Source organism: Phyllostomus discolor, chromosome 11 (genome assembly GCF_004126475.2).
Source record: "Phyllostomus discolor isolate MPI-MPIP mPhyDis1 chromosome 11, mPhyDis1.pri.v3, whole genome shotgun sequence".
NCBI lineage: Eukaryota > Metazoa > Chordata > Mammalia > Chiroptera > Phyllostomidae > Phyllostomus > Phyllostomus discolor.
In genome coordinates this window covers 43,218,444-43,242,681 of record NC_040913.2, presented here as the reverse complement: position 1 = coordinate 43,242,681, position 24,238 = coordinate 43,218,444, and the positions used below count along the sequence as shown (strand labels likewise).

Below are 24,238 nucleotides of genomic sequence, written 5' to 3'. Positions count from 1 at the left end.
TGATGTGCCTTGGTGTGTTCCTTCTTGGGTCCCACTTCTTTGTAACTCTCTGAGCTTCCTGGACATCTATTTCCTTTGCCAGAATGGGGAAGTTCTCCTTTATTATTTGTTCAAATAAGTTTTCCACTGGTTGCTCTTCTTCTTCTCCTTCTAGTACCCCTATAATTCAGATGTTGGAACATTTAAAGATGTCCTGGAGGTTCCTAAGCTTCTCCTTGTTTTTTTGAATTCTTATTTCTCTATTTCTTTTCTGTTTCTTTCTTCCTTCTGGTCCACTCTATTGTTTTGAATCCCAGTTTTCTTCCCATCACTAGTGGTTCCCTGTGCTTTTTCCTTCATTTCTCTTATCATGGCCTGCATTTGTTCATCTAACTTGTAACCAAAATCAACCAATTCTGTGAGCATCCTGATCACTAGTGCTTTGAACTGTGCATCTGATAGGTTGGCTATCTCTCGCTTGCTTAAAAGTACCGGTTGAGGGGTTTTCAATTCTGTTTGAGCCATCTTCCCTGCCCCACCCCGGTTTAGTCGCTCCTATTACATATGAGGGGCAGAGCCTTAGGTGTTCACCAGGGCGGGACACCCCAGTCACTGGGTTGTGACTTTGTTAAGTGGGGGTGGGGTCCGAGAGGGAACAATAGCTTGCTCCTCTCTCCATTGGATTTCAGTCCCTTCCGCCACCAATTCCCATGTGGGTGGGCTTGTGCACTCCATGGGACTTTCCAAGGACCTCTCCTGTGAAGCTGGAAGTCTCTCCCTGTGCCTCAACCCCCACAGGTGTTTTCAATCAGTGTCCTGAGGCTCTATTTCCCAGCTCTGTGATCCTGGGTTGCGCACAGTGTCTCACTTCACAGTTCCCGCCTTGCTGGGTCTGCTGTTTACCACCCCTCAGCCAGGTCTGCCAGCTGCCACTTGCACTCTCTGGGTCCACCCACTGTGGTCTTGCATGCCACAGATGCCTTATGCGCCCAGTCCTAATGCTCTCTGCTCTCGGCACCATAACCCGTTCCGGGCTGCTCAACTCCGCGCCTCCTACTGGTCTGGATGAAGGTGTCTATTTTAACTTCTTGGTTGTCCGATTTCCATACAGTTCAATTTTTTGTCAGTTCTGGTTGTTATTCTGTTTCTAAATTGTTGTTGTCCCTATCTTGGTTGTACAAGGAGGCACAGTGTGTCCACCTATGCCTCCATCTTGGCCAGAAGTTCAAACCAGGTCCCAAAGCAATCTTAAGAAAGAAAAAAGCTGAAGGCATCAGACTGCCTGATTTCAAACTATATTAAAAAGCCATACTAATTAAAACAGTATGGCATTGGCATTAAAAGACACATGGATCAATGGAACAGAATAGAGGGCCCAGAAATAAACGCATGTATATATGATCAATTAATTCACAAAAAAAGAAACCAAGAATATACAATGGGGGAAAGGACAGTCTCTTTAATAAATGGTGTTGGGAACATTGGAAGTCACATGCTTTCAATGAAGCAATGAATCAAACTGGACCACTATATTATACAATACCATACCAAAAATGAATTAAAAATAAATTAAAGACTGGAACACATGACCTAAAACCATAAAACTCTTAGGAGAAAACATAAGTGGTAAGTAAGCTCTTTGACATAGGTAGTAGTAATGAATTTTTGAATCTGACACCAAAATCCAAAGCAATAAAGGCAAAAAAATAACAAGCCAAAACAAAACAAAAACAAACAACTGTAACTGTATCAAACTAAAAACCTCTCCACAGCAAAGGAAACTACCAAAAAAATGAAGAAGCAACCTACTATATGGGAGAAAATAATTGCAAAGCATATATCTGATAAGGGAATAATATCCAAAATATATAAAAATTCACAACTCAATAGCAAAACAAACAATTTGATTAAAATGGGCAGAAGATCTGAATACAGACATTTTTCCTAGAAGACATAAAGATGGCCAACATGTACATAAAAAGCCTCTCTATAGCATTAATCATCAGAGAACTGCAAATTTACTTCACACCTGTTAAAATGGCTATTATCAAAAAGATGAGAAATAGTGTTGGTGAGAATGTGGAGAAAAGAGACCCTTGTGCACTGATGGTGGGAATGTAAATTGGTGCAGCCAACAAGATAAATAGTATGGAGGTTCCCCCCCAAAATTAAAAATAAAACTATCATATGATCCAGCAATTCCACTTCTGGAATTTATCTGAAGAAAATTAAAACACTCTTTTGAAAAAATATATACATCCCCATGTTCATCACAGTATTATTTACAACAGTCAAGATATAAAAAACCCTAAGTGTCTATTGATGAATAAATGGATAAAGAAAATGTTGTGTATATATGTTATAGAATATTATTCAACCATTAATGACAAAAAATTCTTTGAGGGCCTTATGCTATGTGAATGAGTCAGAGTAAGACAAATAGCATATGATCTCTTAGATATGGGATTATATTAAAAAAATTAAAAGTTCAGAACTTTAAAAATTCAGAAGTCCTATGTATAAATGAAAATAAAAATATTTATAAATGAATACACTTTAATTGGAAGCATGATATGAATAAAATGAACATCTTTAGAAGAAATTTCTATTTAAATTGCTTGATTTAACATACTCTCTAATAGTTTAAAAATACTTTGTAAATTATTTCAGTATTATTGGTTTCTTTTCTATGTCTATGTATTTTATCTATTACATTCAAAACAATATTTTGAGTTCAAAAGGTGGCATAGGTAAATACAGCTCATGTCCTCACACAGCCCCAATGAAATTACAACTAAATTATAGAACAACCATCATTCAGAACTGTGACAAACTGAGCTGAACAGAAGTCCTACAACTACATAATTAATGAAGAAACTGCACCTTGACTGGTAGGAGGGGTGGAGATGCAGAATGGACAGGCTCTACACCCACATGTGGCAGATAAAAATCAGGATGTATATCTAAGGAGTGAAGCCCTACACCAAGCCCCCCATTCTAGTGCCAGAAAGAAGAATCTCCGTAACTTCTAGCTGTAAAAACCTAGCAAGGATTGAGACTGTGGAAGACAGAAACGGCTGGACTGCCTGGAAGTTCCTCTTAAAGGGCCCATGAACAAATTTACTCCCTCTGAGCTCCACTGTAAGGGAAGCAGATTGAAAGGCATCAGAGGCATACGGAGAGAAAATGAACTGTTTGGCATCAGAGTGAGGCCTGGGGGATAGCTTTCTCCTAGACAGAAGTGCCAGCAGAGGCCACTGTTCCTCTTCTCAGCGTTCGCTGCACAGAACCAAAGAACTAGCAGGCAGGTGCCATATCTGAGACTCCATCAACCTGGCTCACACTGTTCACTCCACCCAACCTGTTTCCAGTGTCTTTTCCATATGAATGACTTCTTGGCTCATGTTTCAGCTTTTCCTTAATTATGTCAAACAAGGAGCATCTGGCTTCAGCAAGCCCCATATCCCTCACTCAGTTGTCCCAGGCCTGGTACTTGCAGTCGCCAGCCTCAGGCCACAGCTTGGCCTTGCGTGGGCACCTCCAAGCCCAGTACAAGTAGCACCTATCTGCAGATCACTTTGTAGCTTATGTTATGTGACCACAAATATAACACTGGCAGTAGCTGATCCTGGATGTGCCAAGAGCAATCAAGGCTCAACTGCAACAGGAGGGTGTACAGAGCCCACACAGTGGGCACACCCTGAGTACCCAGCATGGGTAATAGAGGAGGCTGTGCCACTAGACCCTGCAGGACACCTACTACATTAGGCCATTCTACCAAGTCTGGGAGATGCGGTAGCTCTACCTAATACATAGAAATAAACACAGGGAGGCTGCCAAAATGAGGAAACAAAGAAACATGGTCAAAAGAAAGCACAGAACAAAACTCCAGAAAAAGAACAAAAAAAGAAAAAAAATACAGAGACAAGCAAACTTCTAGATGCAGAGTTCAAAACACTGGTTTATAAGGATGCTCAGTGAACTTAGTGAGAACTTCAACATCACAGAAATGGCATGGAAACCATAAAAAAGAACCAGCCAGAAATGAAGAAGACACTAATTAAAATAAAGAACAATTTACAGGAAATCGACTTTCCTAATCTGGTGAAGGAAATAGACATACAAGTCCAGGAAGCACATGGAGTGCCAAACAAGATGGATGCAAAGAGACTCACTCCAAGACACATCATAATTAAGTGCCAAAGGTTAAAGATAAAGACAGAATCTTAAAAGCAGCAAGAGAAAAGCAGTTAATTACCTATAGTGGGGTTTACATAAGATTGTCAGCTAATTTCTCAAAAGAAACTTTGCAGGCTAGAAGAAATTGACAAGAAATATTCAAAGTCATGAAAAGCAGGAAACTATAGTCAAGATTGCTTTACCCAGCATAGCTATCACTTAGAATCAAAGGGCAGATAAAGAGCTTCCCAGACAAGAAAAAACTAAAGGAGTTCATCATCACTAAGCCATTATTATATGAACTGTTAAAGGGACGGAAATAAATACATTATCTACCAATAACTGAATCTAAAAAACAAACTAAGCAAGCAAGAACAACACAGACAGAATCATGGATATGGGGAGTGTTTTGATGGTTGTCAGATGGGAGAAGGGTGTAGGGGAATGGGTGAAGAGGTGAAGGGATTAAGAACTACAAAGAGGTAGTTACAGAATAGCCACGGGTACATAAAGTACAGATTAGTAAATGGACTAGCCAAAGAATTTGTATGTATGACCCATGGACCTGCACAATGGTGAGGGGATTGCCTGATAGATTAGGGAGTACAGGAGGGAGGGAGGCAAGGTGGGTATATTGAGACAACTGTAATAGCATAATCAATAAAATATAATTTAAAAAAACATGAGTATAGTGCAAGGAGCCTCTAGGACAACTTCAGGCATACCAATATTCACATCATGGGTGTGCTGGAAGGAGGAGAGAGAGAGCAAGAAATTGGAATTCTATTTGAAAAAATAATGAAAGAAAACTTCCCTAATGTGGTGAAGGAAATAGACATAGAAGTCCAGGAAGCACACAGAATACCAAACAAGATGAACCCAAAGAGGCCCAACCAAGACACGTTATAATTAAAATGCCAAAGGTTACAGACAAAGAGAGAATCTTAAAAACAGCAAGAGAAAAGCAATTTAGTTACCTACAAGGGAGCTCCCCTAAGATTGTCAGCTAAGTTCTCAAAAGAAACTTTGCAGGCTCGAAGGGACTGGCAAAAAATGTTCAAAGTGATGAAAAGCAAGGACCTACAACCAACCAGCGTAGCTCTCATTTAGAATCGAATGACAGACAGATAAAGAGCTTCCCAGAAACAAAAAGATCCAGCCTTCTTTTTTCAAGAACAGCATTTTGTAACTATGAACTTTCCTGATTCTGTACCTTTTCAGCAAGTTAACATTTATCTTAACTTTACAAACATTGATGAATCAAGATAGCTGATCAAGTAGTCGGTGCTCTAGAATGGGAGGTATAAGATGTTTATCTTTACTAGAACATTTAGTTCATAAGGATTGAGCCAGGTACCTGTTAGTCCACATTCCAGAGTTAAGAAAACACCAATAGTAATGCTCTGTTTAATTCAGTGAGCTGTAGATGTAAGATTTGCTCACTTTTCAGTGTGTAGTATATACTTTAATTAGAAATATCTGGTAATAAAAAAGATACAAGATAGGAAAGAAATGCCTATCGGTACAGTGAGCCCTGGAACAAGGATAAAAGAAAATCAAAGTCATAGAAATTAGCAGACTTTTCAGAGCCATATCCCCAACCTTCTTTTTCTTGTTATTGGAGATTTAAATCATTTTTGCTTTCCTTAATTTCCTTTTTAAATTAGTAAAAAAATACTAAAAAACCTTAAATACTCAAAGTATCTTTTTCTGTTACTAACTAGTTAGAAATAATTGGAACAAAAATGTATTTAAATCAAAAGATTCTATTTATGACTAATGTTGTTTTCAGGGGTTTGTGAAACTTCAGGCATTATAGAACTGGGTCAGCATTTGGATATTTAAATAAGGAAATCTATTAAAAATGCTATCCTATAACTATACTCCCACCACATCACCTTCTCACAGGGTCCCCTGACTCCACAGTAGCACCAAATTACAGAAGCTAATGAATATGATAATTGAGCACATCACTCACATCCAGCGTCTATACTTTCTTTAGTAGAAGGTTGATTACTATTTCCATTTTCCCCCCCTTGAGTGTTTAAATGCTAATCAAGAGGAATTAGGCCAAATGAGCTCCACAAATACAATCCATTTCCTAAGAAAGATAACTTGAAATGTCTTTACTGCAAAATGAACTTACCTCAAGTTGAACCCTCTGTTCTAAATTCTTATAGGATCTTTGCAGTAATTCCCGGGTTCCAAGGACTCCATACCACATCAAGTTTTTAGTTCGGCTCCTGATAATAAACATTGGCAGGCAATTTCAGTAACTATTATTTATTTAATCTTTAAAGGCAGAGCAAGCAGAAGAGATAATAAATAAAATTGCCTTTATGCAGTAATATTATTACTATTACCAAAATTACCTGCATTTTTCAGGATGTTCTTCTCTCTTATTATTAAATTCTAATGAAATTTTTGCATCTAATCCAATCCCAAAGTAATTGTTCATGACACATTTTTCTGAATATCCATCTCTATGATAATAAGAAAAAGTATATGAAAGTCAATTTCAGGTTCATAACAATTATAATTTATGTACAGCACTTAAAACCATTAAAGATTCCATTCCTGAGAATAAAGCTAAGCAGAAATCACTTCCTATTTACATATAATATGCATGACCCCAGTGTATGGCTGTAAATGTTGGTAAACATATAAAGGAACGGTGGACAGGACAAAGTGAAGAGTCATGATAATGCTTCTGTAGTATTCATAACAAAATCTTAGTTCTGCCTCCTAAAAGAGCCCCCGCTCCACTATATACACAACTGGGAGGGGCTTGCAGTCAGGTGCCAATACTCCTCCTCTTTCATCATTAAAAAGTTTACTCCACTTCTCTCATCAATGGACATATATGTGCTAACCAAGAAACTACTAGATCTATTCCCTTTTTCTATGTGCTTTGGAAAGTGGCGAGTTTAAATATGGTACTACAGTTTAGGACTGTCATTAGAAAAATTAGATATAATAAAGGCAAAATCAAATATGAAAGTAAAAGGAAGCATATACTGAACTGCCAAAAAGACTTTTAGGAGTCTAAGAAGGGAAGAAATCAATGTGGGCCAAAAGCTTTCTGAAATAAGTAAACCCAGAAGCTGGATGTGGAAAGGTGACAGATCTGGCAAGACCAAGAAGAAAGGAGGTGAAGGGAAACGCATAAATACGAATATGAAGGAGTCAATGAAAAAACATTTCAGAGAAAAGTGAGTGGATGGTGTCTCACTTTGCCACAGCTTGTTATTGGAGACAATGGGCTAGGAGGGACCTATTTCAGGAACACAGCATGAAAGCCACTGTATTTCACACAGATCAATGTGTTCATCATTAACTTTTGAAATTTTCTGATGATTCTTTTTGTACATGGAAACATATTTATTGTAATACATTTAAAATGTTACCATTACTATAAAACAGCAACAAGAAAAGCCAAAACAAAATTTCTGTGAAAGTATTTGCTTACAATGAATCTGGATCTGGGTCAATAAATGGCGTTGCACCAAAAGGATCGATATTTGCTAGTAACATTTTGTTGATAATAGAACTCCCAGCAATTGAGGCAGCTAGTCCTGCTCTTAAGCCTGTACAGGGAAAAATAAATATATATATAGGGTCACACATTAAGAAAACAAAGACAGAAAGAAACCTAGTCCATTATTTTCAGGCCTAATCTCTAACACCTTGTTCCCAAAACATGGTTTTTCTGTGCCTGCTCCTCTCATTAATAAAAAATAAGATTTATTACATTGGTAAGTACAAGGCTTTTAATGCTTCTTAGGATATATACATTGCAATAAAAAAAGAAGAAACAGATGAGCACCTCAATAGGAGTCTCTGTGGCAGTTTCTCATTTACCATCCTGATAATTCTATAACTTCAACAAATATTACTTCCTTTGTTATAACAAATAAAGTACCAAGACTGTTAGAAATTTATAATAAAGGCTGAATTACCCAAAATATCATGGAGTTACCACTTCCATACTCTCAAAGCATAGATAATAATAGTGTTTAAAATGTTAACAAATGTACTAAAGTAAAAACATAAGTTGGTGTCAATGATAAGTGGTACAATATTAAATGCAGGTATTAATATTTTTAATTAAAAAATTCCTATTGATTGATTTTAGAGAGACAGAGGGGGAGAGAGAAAGGATAGAAACACCAATTATCGATTTGTTGTTCCACTTATTTATGCATTCATCAGTTGACTCCTGTATGTGCCGTGACTGGGGATCAAACCTGCAACTTTTGTGTATCAGGCTAATGCTCTAACCAACTAAGACACCCAGCCAGGATGTGTATTTATATTTTTAGAAGAATACAGTTTTAAACATTAAGAAATGAAGCATTTATCTTCCCTCTAAATATGCAAAACCAAATTTATCTTAACATTATTTCTACTAAGTAGTTATGGTTTGCACAAGTAAATAAATCTTATCATCTATTCAATCCAGTATTAAGCCAGAAGCACAAAGTCTGGAAAGAAGACAATGTAACAGGCATTTAAGGGAAGAAACAAAAGGAAAACTAGTAAACAAAACTATGTCAGGCAATTGGAGAACATTAGAGAATTAGGAAAAAAAAAAGACCTTTCTTAAGCAAACATTTCTTTCCCAACATGTGCCATGTGCTCTTCTTATATTATTATTGTTTTACCTATTAAAGTTTAGCTACTATCAAACATCAAGATGAATTTTATTTCACCATTTAATTTCATAGTCGAACATGCAATAGTATACTTTACTATACCAACTGCCCTTATGTTTAAGTAAGTAAACAAAAGAACAAAGCAAACATTCTGATGAGAGGAAAGAACAGTTTGGACAGGTGAAGAGCTATACCCAACTGTCCCATAGAAAAGTATAATATTTTCTAAAATGTTTTAAGGTTAGCCATATTTACAGCTTCAACCCAGAAAGGTCACCCCGATGTTCCAGAATTGAATCTCTATGACCTCTAGACATAGGGGTCTTTCCAGAATCAAGCATGTTCTGGATTTATCTTTTTTGTTTTAATATTTTCATTGAAGTATAATTCACATACCATCACATTCACCCTTTAAAAGAGTGTAATTCAGTTGTCTGTAGTATATACAAGAAGTTGTGCAATGATAGCAACCATTTAATCCTACAACTTTTTTTATTACTCTCAAAAGAAAATACATACATATTAGCAGTCATTGCTATTCTTCCCTACCCACAGACCCTGGAAAGGGTCTACTAAAACACTTTCAGTCTCAGTGGATTGGCTATTCTGGACATTTCATATAAATGGAATCAAGAAATATGTGACTTTCTATGTTAAGCTACTTTCACATGGTATAATGTTTTCAAGGGTCATCATGTTATAGTATGTATTAAATCTTCATTCTTTTTAATTGCTGAGTAGTATTCCACTGTATGCACATACTATAATCTTTCTCCATTTCAGTTGATGGATACTTTTTTTTTTCCACTTTTTTGGCTTTGTAAATAACCTTGTTATAAATAGTTGTGAAAAGTGTTTGTACAGACATATCTTCTCAATTCTTATAGATACATGCCTAGTATTTGAATTTCTAGGTTATATATTAATTCTGTTTAACTCTTTGAAGGGCAGCCAGGTTTTTTCAAAATGGCTTCACCATTTTATATTCTAAGCAGTGACAATGACAGTTCCAGTTTCTCTATGTCTTAGCTAGTATTATGTTATTTTCTGTCTTTCTGATCATAGTCATCCTAGTGGTAGGGGTAGCAATATTTCACTGTGGGTTTTTTAAAATTTACTTTCACTTTTTTTGGTTGATCCATGATCAATATTCTTCTATTTTTTTATTGTTGTTCAAGTACAGCTGTCTCCATTTTCACCCCTGCCACTGCCCCCCCACCTCCCACCCTTGATCCTACCCACCTTTGGATTTGTCCATGTGTCCCTTATACGTGTTCCTTGACACCGCTTCCTCCTTTCCCCACTATTATCCCCTTCCACTGCCTTCTGGTTACTGTCAGTTTGTTCTTTATTTCAATGTCCTGGTTATATTTTGCTTGCTTGTTTTGTTGATTAGTTTCCACTTATAGGTGAGATCATATGGTATTTGTTTTTCACCACCTGGCTTATTACACTTAGCATAATGCTCTCCAGATCCATCCATGCTGTCACAAAGGGTGGGAGCTCCTTCTTTCTTTCTGTTGTGTAGCATTCCATTGTGTAAATGTACCAGTTTTTTGATTCACTCATTTACAATGGGCACTTAGTCTGTTTCCAGCACTTGGCTATTATTATAAATAATGGTGCTATGAACATAGGGGTGTATATATTCTTTTGAATGGGCGTTTCAGGATTCTTAGGGTATAATACCAGCGCTGGGTCAAAAGGAAGTTCCATCTTTAGTTTTATGAGGAAACTACTTACTGTTTTCCACAGTGACTGCACCAGTCTGTATTTCCACCAACAGTGCACTAGAGTTCCCTTTTCTCCATATCCTCGCCAGCATTTGTTTGTTGATTTGTTAATGATGGCCATTCTGACCAGTGTGAGGTGGTAGCTCATTGTGATTTTAATTTTCTTCTCTCTGATGGCTAGTGATGCTGACCATCATTTCATATGTTTCTGGGCCCTCTATATGTCCTCCTCAAAGAAGTGTCTATTCAGGTCCTTTGCCCATTTTTAATTGGGTTGTCTTCCTGGTGTTGAGAGAAATGAGTTCTTCATATATTTTCGAGACCGAACCCTTGTCTGAAGTATCACTGGCAGCAAATGTTTTGCCATACAGTAGGTTCCCTTTTCAGTTTGATAATGGTTTCTTTAGCTGTACAGAAGCTTTATAATTTGATGTAGTCCCACTTGTTTATTAGTCTTTTATTTCCCTTGCCCTAGGAGATACATCAGCCAAATTTTGCAGCGTGGGATATCTAAGACTTTACTGCCTATGTTTTCCTCTACGACTTTTATGGTGTCACAACTGATATTTAGACTTTTATCCATCTTGAGATTATTCTGCTGTATGGTGTAAATTAGTGGTCTACATTCATTTTTCTCCACATACCTCTCCAGATCTCCTGACAACATTTACTAAAGAGGCTATTTTTACTCCATTCTATGTCCGTCCCCTTTGTCAAATATTAATTGACCATAGAGACTTGAATTTATTTCTAGGCTCTCTATTCTGTTCCATGGATTTATGTGTCAGTTCTTAAGACAGTACCAGATTGTTTTGATTACAGTCGCCTTATAATATAATTTGACATAGGTATTGTGATCTCTCCTACATTGTTCTTCTTTCTCAAGATTGCTGAAACTATGTGGAGTTGTTTTTGGGTACATATACATTTTTGAAACATTTGTTCTAAGTCTGGGAAATATGTCATTGGTATTTTAATGGGATTGCATTGAATCTACAGATTGCTTTGGGTAGTATATATATTTTAATGATGTTAATTCTTCCAACCCATGAACACAGTATATGCTTCCATTTATTTGTATCTTCCTTAATTTCTTTCTTCAGTGCTCTGTAATTTTCAAGTACAGATCTTTTACCTCTTTGGTTAAGTTTATTTCTAGGTACTTTATTTTTCTTGTTACTATAGTAAATGGGATTTTTTCCCTAGTTTCTGATTCTAATATTTCATTGTTGGTGTACAAAAACACCTCCAATTTCTGAATATTGACTTTGTATCCTGCTGTTTGCCAAATTCACTTATTAAGTCAAATAGGGTTGTTTTTTTGTGTGTGTGCATAGCAATTTTATTTATTTATTTATTTATTTATTTATTTTTTAGAGAGAGAGAGGAAGAGAGGGAGAGAAACATCAATGTGTGCTTGCCTCTCGTACACCCCCAACTGGAGACCTGGCCTGAAACCCAGGCATGTGCCCTGACTGGGGATTGAACCGGTGACCCTTTTGTTCTCAGGCCAGCACTCAATCCACTGAGCCACACCAGTCAGGGCAGGCCAAGTAGTTTTTTTTTGGTGGAGACCAGAGGGTTTTCTACATACACTATAATGTCATCTGTAGACAATGACAATGTTACTTCCTCCTTTACAATTTGGATGCCTTTTTTTGTCAGATTGCTGTGGCTATAACTTCGAATACTATGTTGAATAAAAGTGGTGAAAGTGGACACCCTTATCTTGTTCCTGATCTTAGAGGGAAAGCTTTTAGTTTTTGCCCATTGAGTATGATGCTGGCTGTAGGTTTCTCATACATGGTTTTTATTATGTTGAGGTATGCTCCCTCTATTCCTACTTTACGGAATATTTTTATCATAAGTTGGTGATATACTTTATCAAATGCTTTTTCAGCACCTATTGATATAATCAATGATTTTTGTCTTTCCTTTTGATTATGTGGTATATCACGTTTATTGATTTGTGAATATTGTACCATCCTTGAATCCCTGGGATGAATCCCACTTGTATCATCATTTTAATGTATTGCTGGATCCTGTTTGCCAATATTTTGTTAAGGATTTTATTGTCTATGTTCATCAGTGATACTGGCCTGTAGTTTTCTTCCTTTCTTGCGTCTTTACCTGGTTTTGGAATTAGGATAATACAGGCCTCATAAAAAGAGTTTGGTAGTCTTCCCTCTTCTTGAATTTTTTGGAATAGTTAAAAAAGGACAGGCGTTAGTTCTTCTTTAAATGCTTCATAGGTAAAACCCATCTTTGAAACCATCCAGTCCAGGGCTTTTTTGTGCCAGGAGTTTTTCCATTACTACTTTAATTTCACTAGTTGTTATAGGTGTATTCGGGCTTTCTGCTTCTTCTTCATTCAGTTTTAGAAGATTGTATGTCTCTAGTAACTTCTCCATCTCACCCAGGTTGTCCAATTTATTGGCATGTATTGTTCATATTAATTTTTTACAATCCTTTGGATTCCTGTGGTATCAGTTGTAACTTCTCTTCTGTTTCTTATTTTATTTACTTGGGTCCTCTCTCTTCCTTTTTTTTTTTAGATTTTATTTATTTTTAGGGAGAGAGAAAGGGAAAAAGAAGTAGAGGAAGAGAAACAACAGTGTGTGGTTGCTTCCTGTGTGCCCCCCACCAGGAATGTGCCCTGCAACCCAGGCATGTGCTCTGACTGGGAATCAAACCAGTGATCCCCTGGTTCCCAGGCCCACGCCCAATTCACTGAGCCACACCAGCCAGGTTAGCTCCTCTCTCTTCTTAATGAGTCTGGTTAAAGGGTTGTCAATTTTATTTATCTTTTCAAAGAATAAGCTCCTGGATTTATCAATACTTTGAATTGCTCTTTTAATCTCTATTGTCATTTCATTCTGCTCTGACCTCCATTACCTCCTTCCTTCTACTTGCTCTGGGCTCTGCTGGTTGATGTTCTTCCAGTTCTTATAAATGTAGGGTCAGGGTGTTTATTTGAAATGTTTCTATACATTTTAGGTAGGCCTGTATCGCTATGAACTTTCCTCTCAAGACTGCCTTTGCAGTACCCCACAGGTTTTAGACCCGAGTGTTTTTCTTTTTCTCCCACATAATGTCTGATTTCTTCCTTGATCTCATTGTTAATCCACTCGTTATTTAATAACATGTTATTCAGTCTTCATGTATTTGAATGTTTTTGAGTTTTTCTCCTTGAGGTTGGTTTCAAGCCATTATGATCCAAGAAGATGCTCGATATGATTTCAATTTTCTTGAATTTGTTGAGGCTTATCTGGTGTCCTACAATGTGGTCTATCTTTAAAAATGTTCCATGTACATTTGCAAAGAATACATATTTTGCTTCTTTAAGGGCAAAGGTTCTGTACACATCAATTAAGTCTATTTGTTCTAGAGTGTTGTTCAATGCCACAATATCCTTATTGATTCTTTGCTTGAAAGATCTGTTGATTGTTGACAGTGGGGTATTAAAATCCCCTACGGTGAGTGTGTTGCTGCTGATATCTTTTTTGAAGTCCTCCAAGATTTTCCCTATATATTTGAGTGCTCCTGTGTTGGATGCATATATGTTTACAAGGGTTGTATCTTCTTGTGGACCGTTCTTTTAAGTAGTATGTAGTGACCTTGTTTGTCTCTTTTTATGCTCTTTGTTTTGAATTTTATTTTGCATGATATAAGTATTGCTACTCTGGCTTTTTTTTTTCTCCCCATCTCCACTTGCTTGGTGTAAGTTTTTCCATCCCTTCACTTTTAGTCTTTGTAGATCTTTTGTTCAGAGGTGGGTCTCTTGTAGGTGGCATATGTGTGAGTCATGTTTTCTAATTTACTCAGCTGCCCTGTGTTTTTTTTTTTTGATTGGAGCATTTAATCCATTTACATTTAAGGTTATTATTGATAGGTACTTACTCATTGCCATTTTGTCTCTTTGTACCTGTGTTCTCATCCCCAGTCTATTTCTTTTTCATTTTTTTTTCTTTTCTTTTTAAATATATTTTATTGGTTGTCCCATTTTCCCCTTCACTCCCCCGTACCCTGTACAGCCTTCTCCCACCCATATCCCCACTTTAGTCATACCCATGTGTCATACTTATAACTTCTTTAGCTTCTACATTTCCCATACTATTCTTACCCTCCCCCTATCTATTTTCAACCTACAATCTATGCTACTTATTCTCTGTACCTGTTCCCCCTCTCTCCTCCTCCCACTCTCCTGTTGCTAACCCTCCATGTGATCTCCATTTCTGTGGTTCTGTTCCTGTTCTAGTTGTTTGCTTAGTTTCTTTTGGTTTTGCTTTAGGTGTGGTTGTTAATAATTGTGAGTTTGCTGTCATTTGACTATACATGTTTCTTATCTTCTTTTTCTTAGATAAGTCCCTTTAACATTTCATAAAATAAGGGCTTGGTGATGATGAACTCCTTTAACTTGACCTTATCTGAGAAGCACTTTATCTGTCCTTCCATTCTAAATGAAAGCTTTGCTGGATAGAGTAATCTGAGATATAGGTCCTTGGCTTTCATGACTTGGAATACTTCTTTCCAGCCCCTTCTTGCCTGCAAGGTCTCTTTTGAGAAATCAGCTGACAGTCTGATGGGAACTCCTTTGTAGGTAACTGTCCCCTTATCTCTTGCTGCTTCTAGCATTCTCTCCTTCATTTTTACCTCGGCTAATGTAATTATGATCTGTGTTGGTGTGTTTCTTCTTGGGTCCAACTTCTTTGGGGCTCTCTGAGCTTCCTGGATTTCTTGGAAGTCTATTTCCTTTGCCAGAATGGGGAAGGTCTCCTTTATTATTTGTTCAAATATGTGCTCAATCTGTTGCTTTTCCTCTTCCCCTTCTGGTACCCCTATAATTCAGATGTTGGAACATTGAAAGATGTCCTGGAGGTTCCTAAGCTTCTCCTTGTTTTTTTGAATTCTTCTTTCTCCATTCTTTCCTGTTTGGTTGTTTTTTTCTTCTTTCTGGTCCACTCTATTGTTTTGAGTCCCAGTTTCCTTCCTTTCACTATTGTTTCTTCATGCATCTTCCTTCATCTCTTTTATGGTAACCTTTTATGATAACCTGCATCTCTTTTATGGTAACCTAATTTGCGCCCAAATCAACCAATTCTGTGAGCTTCCTGATCACCAGTGTTTTGAACTGTGCATCTGATAGATTGGCCATCTCTTGGTCGCTCAAAAGGATGAGTCCTGGGGCGTTGATCTGTTCTTCTGTTTGAGACATGTCTCTCTCTCTCTCTCTCTTTTTTTTTTTTTTGGTCAGGTCGCCTTAGGTGTTCACTGGGGCTGGGCACCCCAGTGGCTAGATTGTGATGTTGTATGTGGGGGTGGGGGCGGGGGTAACAATGGCGGCAGCTCCACTCTCCGGGACCCCAGTCCCCTCCCTGGGATCCTCGGCTGTGCGCTCTGCCTTGGTCCACAATTGCCGCCTCACTGGGTCTGCCGCTGCTGCTTGCGTACTCAGAGTTCACCCGCTGCGATCTTGTGCGCCCCAGGTGCCTTAAGCGCTCCCAGTTGCCTTATGCGCCCAGTTCTCCCTGTTCTCTGCGGGCCGCGACCGGCACCTGGCTGCTCTTCTCCACCCCTCCTACTGGTCTGGATGAATGGGTCTACTTCAACTTCTTGGCTGTCTGACTTCCATTCAGATAAATTCTCTGTCAGTTCTGGGTGTTATTCTGCCTCTAAATTGTTGTTGTTCTAATCTTGGTTGTGCGTGGAGGTACAGTGCCTCCATCTATGCCTCCATCTTGCTGGAAGCCCCATTTTCTTAAAGCAGTCCCTTTAGCATGTCTTGCAATGCTGGTTTGGTGGAGATATATTCTTTTAGCCTTTTTTGTGTGTGGGAAACTCCTTATTTAGCCTTCCATTTTCAATAAGATCCTTGTGAAGTAGAGTAGTCTTGGTTGTTCACTATGGTTTTGATTTGCATTTCCCTGATAACTAATGATGTGATCATCTTTTCACAGGCTTATTGGCCTTTTAAAAAATCTCTTTTGGTAAAATGACTACGCAGATCCTTTGCCCATTTTTAAATTGGTACGTCTGTCCTTTTATTTTGGAATTTTGAGTTCTGTATATATTCCCTTATCAGATATGTTATTTTCAAATACCCTCTCCCATCCTGTAGACTGTCATCTCACTTTCTTCCTGGTGCCCTTTAAATCAGAAATGTTTTTAATTTTGGTGAAGTCCAATTTATATATTCTTGTGTTGCTTATGCTTTTGGTGTCATATCTAAGAAGCCAATGGCTACTCCAAGGTTATAAGCATTTACATCTACATTTTCCTTCTATGGTTTTATAGGTATAGCTCTTACATTTTTATGTATGATGTGAAGGAACAGTCCAACTTAATTTTTGTTTATATCTAGTTGTCCCAGTACCAGTGGTTAAAAAGACTATTCTTTCCCCATTGAATAGCTGTCTTATCACATTTGTTGAAAATCAATTAACTATAAATGTAGTAGTTCTGGATTTCCAGTTCTCTTCTACTGACCTACATCACCATTATTAAGCCAGTTCTATGCAGTCTTGAACACTGTAGCTTTGTAATCAGGAAGTGTGTCCTTCAACTTCTTCCTATATAATATTGTTTTAACTATTCTTGATCCTTTGTATTTCAATGTGAACTTATGATCAGTTTGTCAATTTCTTCATAATAGGCAGTTGGGAGTTTGATAGGGATTTGTGAGGAATCTGTAATCAGTTGGAGTTAAGTTGCCATCTTAATAATACTGTCTTCCAATCCATGAACACAGATGTCTCTACATTAAGTTAGATCTTTACTTTATTTCAGCAATGTTTTGTGGTTTTTGGTGTTCAAATCTTTCATCTTCTTAGTTAAATGTATTCCTATTTATTTTTGTTATTTTTTATGCTATTGTAAATGAAATTTTTCTTAAGTTCATGTTCAGGTTGTGCATTACTAGTGTACAGAAATGCAGGGACTATTTGTATGTTGATCTTTTTATCCTGCAACCTTGTTGTGCTGATTTATTATCTCTTTGGTTTGCAGCCCACACTCAATCCACTGAGCTACACACCAGCCAGGTGATTTATTATCTCTAATAGTGTGTGTTTGTGTGTATTCCTTAGGATTTTCTATATGCAATGTAAACCATAATGACATGCAGTTTTGCTTCCTCATTTCCAATTTTGATGACTAATTCTTCCTATTTTCCTAATGTTCCAAGCTAAAAATTCCAATACAACATTGAATAGAAGTAACAAGTGTCTTGTTCCTGATCTTAGAAAGCTTTGAGCCTTTCACCATTAAGTGTTGTGCCAGCTGTAGGTTTTTAATAGCCAAGAAGTTCCTTTCTATTCCGGTTGTGTGTTTTTACCATCAGAGGATGCTGAATATTTAAAAATGCTCCTGAGTTCATTATGTGATTTTTGTCATTTATTCTATTAATATGGTTTTCACATGTTGAATCAAGCTTGTATCACTAGGATAATACTGGTAATGGTGTATAATTGTTACAAGTTGTTGGATTCAATTAGATAGTATTTTGTTGGGGATTTTTGTGTTGTTACTCATAAAGATATTGGTTTATAGTTTCTTGTGATGTCTTTGACTGGTTTTGGTGTCAGGGTAATGCTTGCCTCATAGAATATGTTGGAAAGTGTTTTTTCCTCTTATAGTTTTTGAAAAAGTACATGAAGGACTGGTGTTACTTCTTCTTTAAACTTCAGCAGGAAAACAATTTGCTCCTGGGCTTTTCTTTACAGAAAGTTTTTGATAACTAATTCAATCTCTCCACTTGTTTTACATCCAGACAGATTTTCTATTTCTTCTTGAAGCAGTTTAGGTAGTTAGAATGTTTTTAGGAGTTTGTCCATTTCATCTAGGTGATCTACTTTGTTGATATGCAATATTTTATAGCTTTTCCCTTATAATTCTTTCTATTTTTGTATGGTCCATAGTGATATCTTCTCTTTAATTTTCCTGATTTCAGTAATTTCAATCTTCTATTTTCTTTGTCAGTGTAAAGGCTTATCAGCTTTGTTAATGTGTTCACAAATCAACTTTTGTGGTTTCATTGTTTTCCATATTGTTTTCTCTACTCAATTTCACTTATTTCCACTCTAATCTTTATTGATTTCCTTCTCATTGTTGCTCTGTACTTAGTTTGCTCTTGTTTTTCCAGTTTTTCAAATTAGAGTGTTATGTATTTGAGATCTTTCCAATTTTTTTAATACAGGCATTTACAGCTATAAATTTCACTCTAAGCACTGCTTTAGCTGCACCAAATATGTTTTGATATATGATGTATTTTTTGTTTTCATTCACAGTATTTTTAAATTTCTCTTGTGATTTTTTTCTTTGATGTACATAATTGTGAATTTCCCCATTTCCCAAATTTCCTTGTATGACTGCAATCCTTTTAATTTTACTGAGAATTGTTTTATGGCCTAATACATAGTAAATATTTTTTTTATGTACTTGAGAAGAATGTGTATTCTACTGATGTTGGGTATAGTGTTCTATAAACATCTATTACGACTACTTGCTTTATGTGTTTTCAAGTCTTCCATTTCCTTGTTTATCTCTATTGTTCTATCCACTATTGAAAGAGGGTACTAAGGTTTCCAACTATTACTATGGAATTGTGATTTACCTTTAAAAATACCTTATAGAAGACACAAGGGTGTATTATATATCAGGGTGTAATTTGGGGTCCAATCTACTCTGGAATGAATCTGGAGAGTTTTCACTAATTCGAACATCAAGTAATTAAGAAGGCCTCTGGGACACCTATGTTTTCTTCCATCTTCTGCTGCACAAACTACTAGGTTTCCACTAGTACAAACCTAATCCCAATGACAATTCATTTTATTAGGTCTGGCATAGATTTTGCAGGTGTTCCAAAATGAAACAATATTTCTAGTCTAAAAATAACTGCAGAGAGACTTGTGGGTTAAAACAAAAAGGAGGCCCTAGGTAAGTACCTCAGTTGGCTAGAACATCATCCTAGCATTCCAAAGTTGAGCTTCAATCCTCAGTCAGGTCACATAGAAAAATCATCCAATGACTACATAAATAAGTGGAACAACGAATCAATGTATCGATGTCTCTCCCTCTCTCCCTGTCCTCCAACTTCCTCTTTCTCTCTCTAAAATTAGTTAAAAAAAAAAAAAAAAACTAAAAGGAAAGCCGTGAAGATACTTTAAAAGTAGTATAAGATTACATTTATCATGGGTACTTAATAAATGCAGATTCCTGGGTTGTATTCTAGAACTACTAAAAGAATATTTCTCGGAAGAGCCCATAAACATGTATTTTAATACTTTCTAGGCAACTCTTATACACACAAAATTTTAAGGATCTGAATTCTAGTTGGTAAGTGTATCAAGCACATTCCCTTAAAGGGACATTTATCTTTAAGAGCACATTGCAGTAGTTCATAGAAATGAGTAGTTATATACCTTCACAGAAATATTTACAAATAGACAATATATCAGAATACGTATTACCTGGGCAGATTATTCTGGTATTGAGCACAGGGAGGTTTTCTTTGCTGGCTGCCACAGTTGGACCAGGGCCAGAGTCAGTTTGGGAACGACTTGCCGGACTATCTGGAGACCGAGGTGCAGTTTTAACTGTTGGCAAAAGGTCCAGATTAAAAACAAAAAAATGATAGTTACAGAAATAAGCAAGCCCCTAGAAGTTCAAGACATAAACAATTTAATTCATGTTTAAATCCATCAGTAGAAATAATATTACACTGTGCTTTCTTATGTTACTATTTAGTTTTTATTTTCTTGAGATTTACCATATGGAGAAACTCTGCCACAGGTGGATAACTTGATCTCTCATTTCAAATAGATGAAGATCACTAGAAAAGAGGTGTCTACCGTACTTAAAGGTCAGTAATATTCATAATTAGAATGTGACCACCTCATGTGTAAAGATAAAAAGAAATTCTGAAATCTGATTTTTTAAAAAAATAAAATGCATTATCTATGTTATCAATGCAATCCTTTTTTCATAAATGTTTGAGTGAATGATCAAATTTAATGAATTTCCAGAACTAGTATGTTAAACATGAGTTAACATTTTCTTCTATAAATGGAAAGAAAAACAGTATTTTTTCAAATGAAAGCAGTATACTTTTCATCAATTATTTATTCAAAACAATGATTTGCCCCAATCAATCCTATCACATTTTATAAAACCTCAATACATTTTAAAATTTGTTCCAAAAGAGAATTACTCTCAAAGTTAACAACAAAAACAGAGATTTAATTCTACCTAAACTGGAGTATTTTAATGGAAAGCATAACTAATTTAGGAGTTACTGGCAGGTGTTTAAAAAAAGAGTAATCCTCAAACTCAATTTAAAAATACTCTAAAACTTAATTACTTTTATTCTTTCTAGGACTAATCACAAATTAACTGTATTAATCTTACACTGTCTTCTCTTTGTTCAAAAACAGTCCAGTTGCACTAAAGAAAAGTAACAGAACAGATGCACTTTTTTTTTGACAGATGGAGGCCCTGGGGCCAATTTCTAATAAAAACCACCTTTTGATATTCATCCCTGATAAAAAGCAGAGAGCATCCTAGTGGCTAAGACTGATGTTTCATTGCAAGTAAATAAATTAATGTTTCATGCTTCTTCTCAAAAGTTTCATTAGTCATATAAATAAACTGTTCTTGCACGTCTCAGACATTATTACAAAAAATAATGGTAATACAATGAGTGTGCTTCAAAAAGTAAGGATTATTTAATAAACACTTCTATTTCAGATTCTGACTAAATTGGATTACTCAGCAACAAATAAGATCAAACACTGCATCCTTAAAGACACATAATCTGCTATTTCAAAATCAATATGTATAGCTCTACGACTGAATTTTTTAGTTTCCTTTGCTCACTACAGTGGAAATGTCAAAATTCATGAGAATATCAGTAAGGTGTGTGATAACTAGCTGAAAAACCATTAGCAGTGAGTGCTGAAAAACCAATCCTCCAAAGACAGCCATTATGTTAGGGGGAATTATTAAGCACTATACTGTAATAACCCCATTGTTTTCCTTGCTTGAGTCAACATTTTTTCATGGATGAAACATGGAAAGCCTGCTTATAGAATTCCAGATGAAGTACATGTAACATGCTAAAATAAAGCTTCAAAAGACTTTCACAAGGTGAAATGATAGATTTGCATCAAAAAGATCAAAGTTCACAGGGCTGAGTGTAAACTACTAAAATTAGGTTAAAAAAATCACTTGCACTAAAACAAAAGGAGGAGTCCAGTTTTATATAGTATTATATAATACTTCAAGGCAACAAAATAACTCTTGGGTAATATTTATAACAGTAACAATGTCCAGAATGAGTAGTTTATGTGTATTAGTGTGCTCTTACACTACAGAAATGGAGAATTTGGTTCAAAATGGGAATCATATTTTAGAATAAACAACGACCAAACAGATGGGTGCAACCAGAAAAACAAGAAGTTTGAAATAATTAAGTCAAAGATTGCTAGAGGAACTTAGGAGAGATAACATGGAAAAGAAGATAGCAGGTATAGAAAAAGGGCATAGTGACACGGCAGGGTTATCCTCAGTATAGTGGAATAACATGTGAAACTGCTTTTAAACTAACCACAAAGCACTATACAAATACCATTAGTCATTACTGGTAACATTATCACACATAAAACTTCATGAGTAATAACTATTTCCTGGGTGAAAATTTAAGGAAGGAAGGTCTAAGGTTATAGAACTGGGTTGTGTGCTAGAACAGGTGTACAGTAAGTCTAAAAGGGCTAAGGTTATAGAATATCCAAGTGCTGGTTGTATGCCAGACATGTTAAGTTCTATAAAGGTGGTCTAATTTGAAGTTTTTTTAGAGTTTTAAATACAATGAAGGGACATTTTTTCAAAGTTAATGTAATCAGTACCAGTGGCAGTAGTAGCAATAATAATAATGATATCAAACACTCATACAGATAGCATTAGGCATGAGTCTCTATTCTAGGCATTTTATATATATTAACTTATTAAACAAACCCTCACAAGTAGGTGGGTATATTATGAAGCAGGTACACTATTATCCTCACTTTACAGATGAGGAAGCCACAGAGTAGTAATCTACCCAAGTTAATATCTAATGAAGGTAAATGGAATGATTGCAAACACTCTAAGTGTTGACTTTACATTAGTACTATGTAATTATTTTCATATTATTTTCTCATTTTCATTAACATTTTAATTTCTGCTTTTAATCTCCTAAATTAATCTTTTCCTTATACAATACGATATATTAAAAGTATAAGTCCATTCTCAATTCAAACTTAAAAGGTGAAGAAATGGTTAGCATTCTTAAAGCAACTACACATTAATTTATTGGTAGAATTAATTTCAGTAGTGAAGGGGTTATAACTAGATATCTTATGATTTTTAAAGTTTAATTTAGCAATAAAGATTATCAACCATGTATACACTGATCAATGGAACTCAAGGAACTGCTAAATTATTTCAATGCTAAATTTTATGCATGTGGGGCAGTTTTCGTTCTCAAAGGAAGATGTGGGCACAAATTGGTTATAATCTGGCTATATAAGTTTTTTGTTTCTTCCCTGTTTCTTCAGGAAAACTGAGACACTTAAGCATGTTTACTCCTACAATCCTTAGTTTACTACGATAATCTCTACTTTATGTGATAAAAAGGAGATGTGAAAGAACTTGACAATAGTCTAAATAATGTTACCCTTAAGTATTCATTAATAGCTAAGCTTTACATTTTGAAAAGACTTGTTAAAGCATTATGCTAAGTGAAATAAGCAAGGCGGTGAAAGACAAATAGCATATGATCTCATCTATAAGTGAAACCTAATGAACAAAAGAAATAAGAGAGCAAAATAGAACCAGAGACATGGAAATAAAGAACAAACTGACAGAACCCAGAGGGGAAAGGGGAGGGATAATGGGGGAAAGAAGGGGAAGGGTCATTAAGGAACATGTATAAAAGACACATGGACAAAGACAACTGGGGTGGGGGAGAGTGGAGGGGAGAACTGAATGTGGGAGGTGGGGGGTTGGTAGGGCAGGGGAGAGTGATGGGGAAAAAATAGGGACAACTGTAATTGAGCAATTAAAAAAATACAAGTAGTTTATTTCAAACTGATAAAACTTTAAAAAAGATTTTATTTATTTATTTTTAGAGAGAGGGTAAAGGAGAGAGAAGGAGAGGGAGGGAAACATCACTATGTGTTTCCTCTCATGTGCTGCTCAATGGGGAACACAGGCATGTGCCCTGCCTGGATCGAACCAGCAGCCCTTTGGATCACAGGCTGGCACTCAATCCACTGAGCCACACCAGCCAGGGCCAAACTGATAAGCATCTTGAAAAGAACAAGCATTATTATATTTTATTTAATTTCAAAATAATTTCATCATAGTTTTCTTACCAGTTAATGACTCTTTTGCATCATCATCTTTAGATTCTTTAGATTCATCTGTTTCTGTGCTATCATAATCAAATGACTGATTAACTGGTTCACAGGGGTAAACTGTCTGGTCTTCCATAACTTTAAGTAATAAGAAGATAAATATGTTTAAACAAGAAAAAATGAAATCCACGAATATCAATATACGCTCAGGGACAGAAAATTGGAACATAAATCAAAATAAATTCCATATTCACAAAGAAACACTAATTGGCAATAAACTTAGGGGTATTGTCTGTAAGTG

At 36.2% G+C, this 24,238-nt stretch overlaps 1 protein-coding gene across 6 annotated transcripts in view; it reads right to left on the bottom strand.

The window, feature by feature from the left end:
• Positions 1-24,238, bottom strand: part of DGKH (diacylglycerol kinase eta) — a 215,747-nt gene that overhangs the window by 30,588 nt on the left and 160,921 nt on the right. For all 6 annotated transcript variants that reach the window (XM_036011323.1, XM_028526693.2, XM_036011326.1 and 3 more), the window contains 5 exons: positions 23,956-24,075; positions 20,014-20,139; positions 7,628-7,745; positions 6,531-6,641; positions 6,305-6,401 (listed from right to left, as the gene is read on the bottom strand). In XM_036011323.1, coding sequence (XP_035867216.1) covers positions 6,305-6,401; positions 6,531-6,641; positions 7,628-7,745; positions 20,014-20,139; positions 23,956-24,075 — 572 coding nt within the window. The remainder of the gene's footprint in view (positions 1-6,304; positions 6,402-6,530; positions 6,642-7,627; positions 7,746-20,013; positions 20,140-23,955; positions 24,076-24,238) is intronic.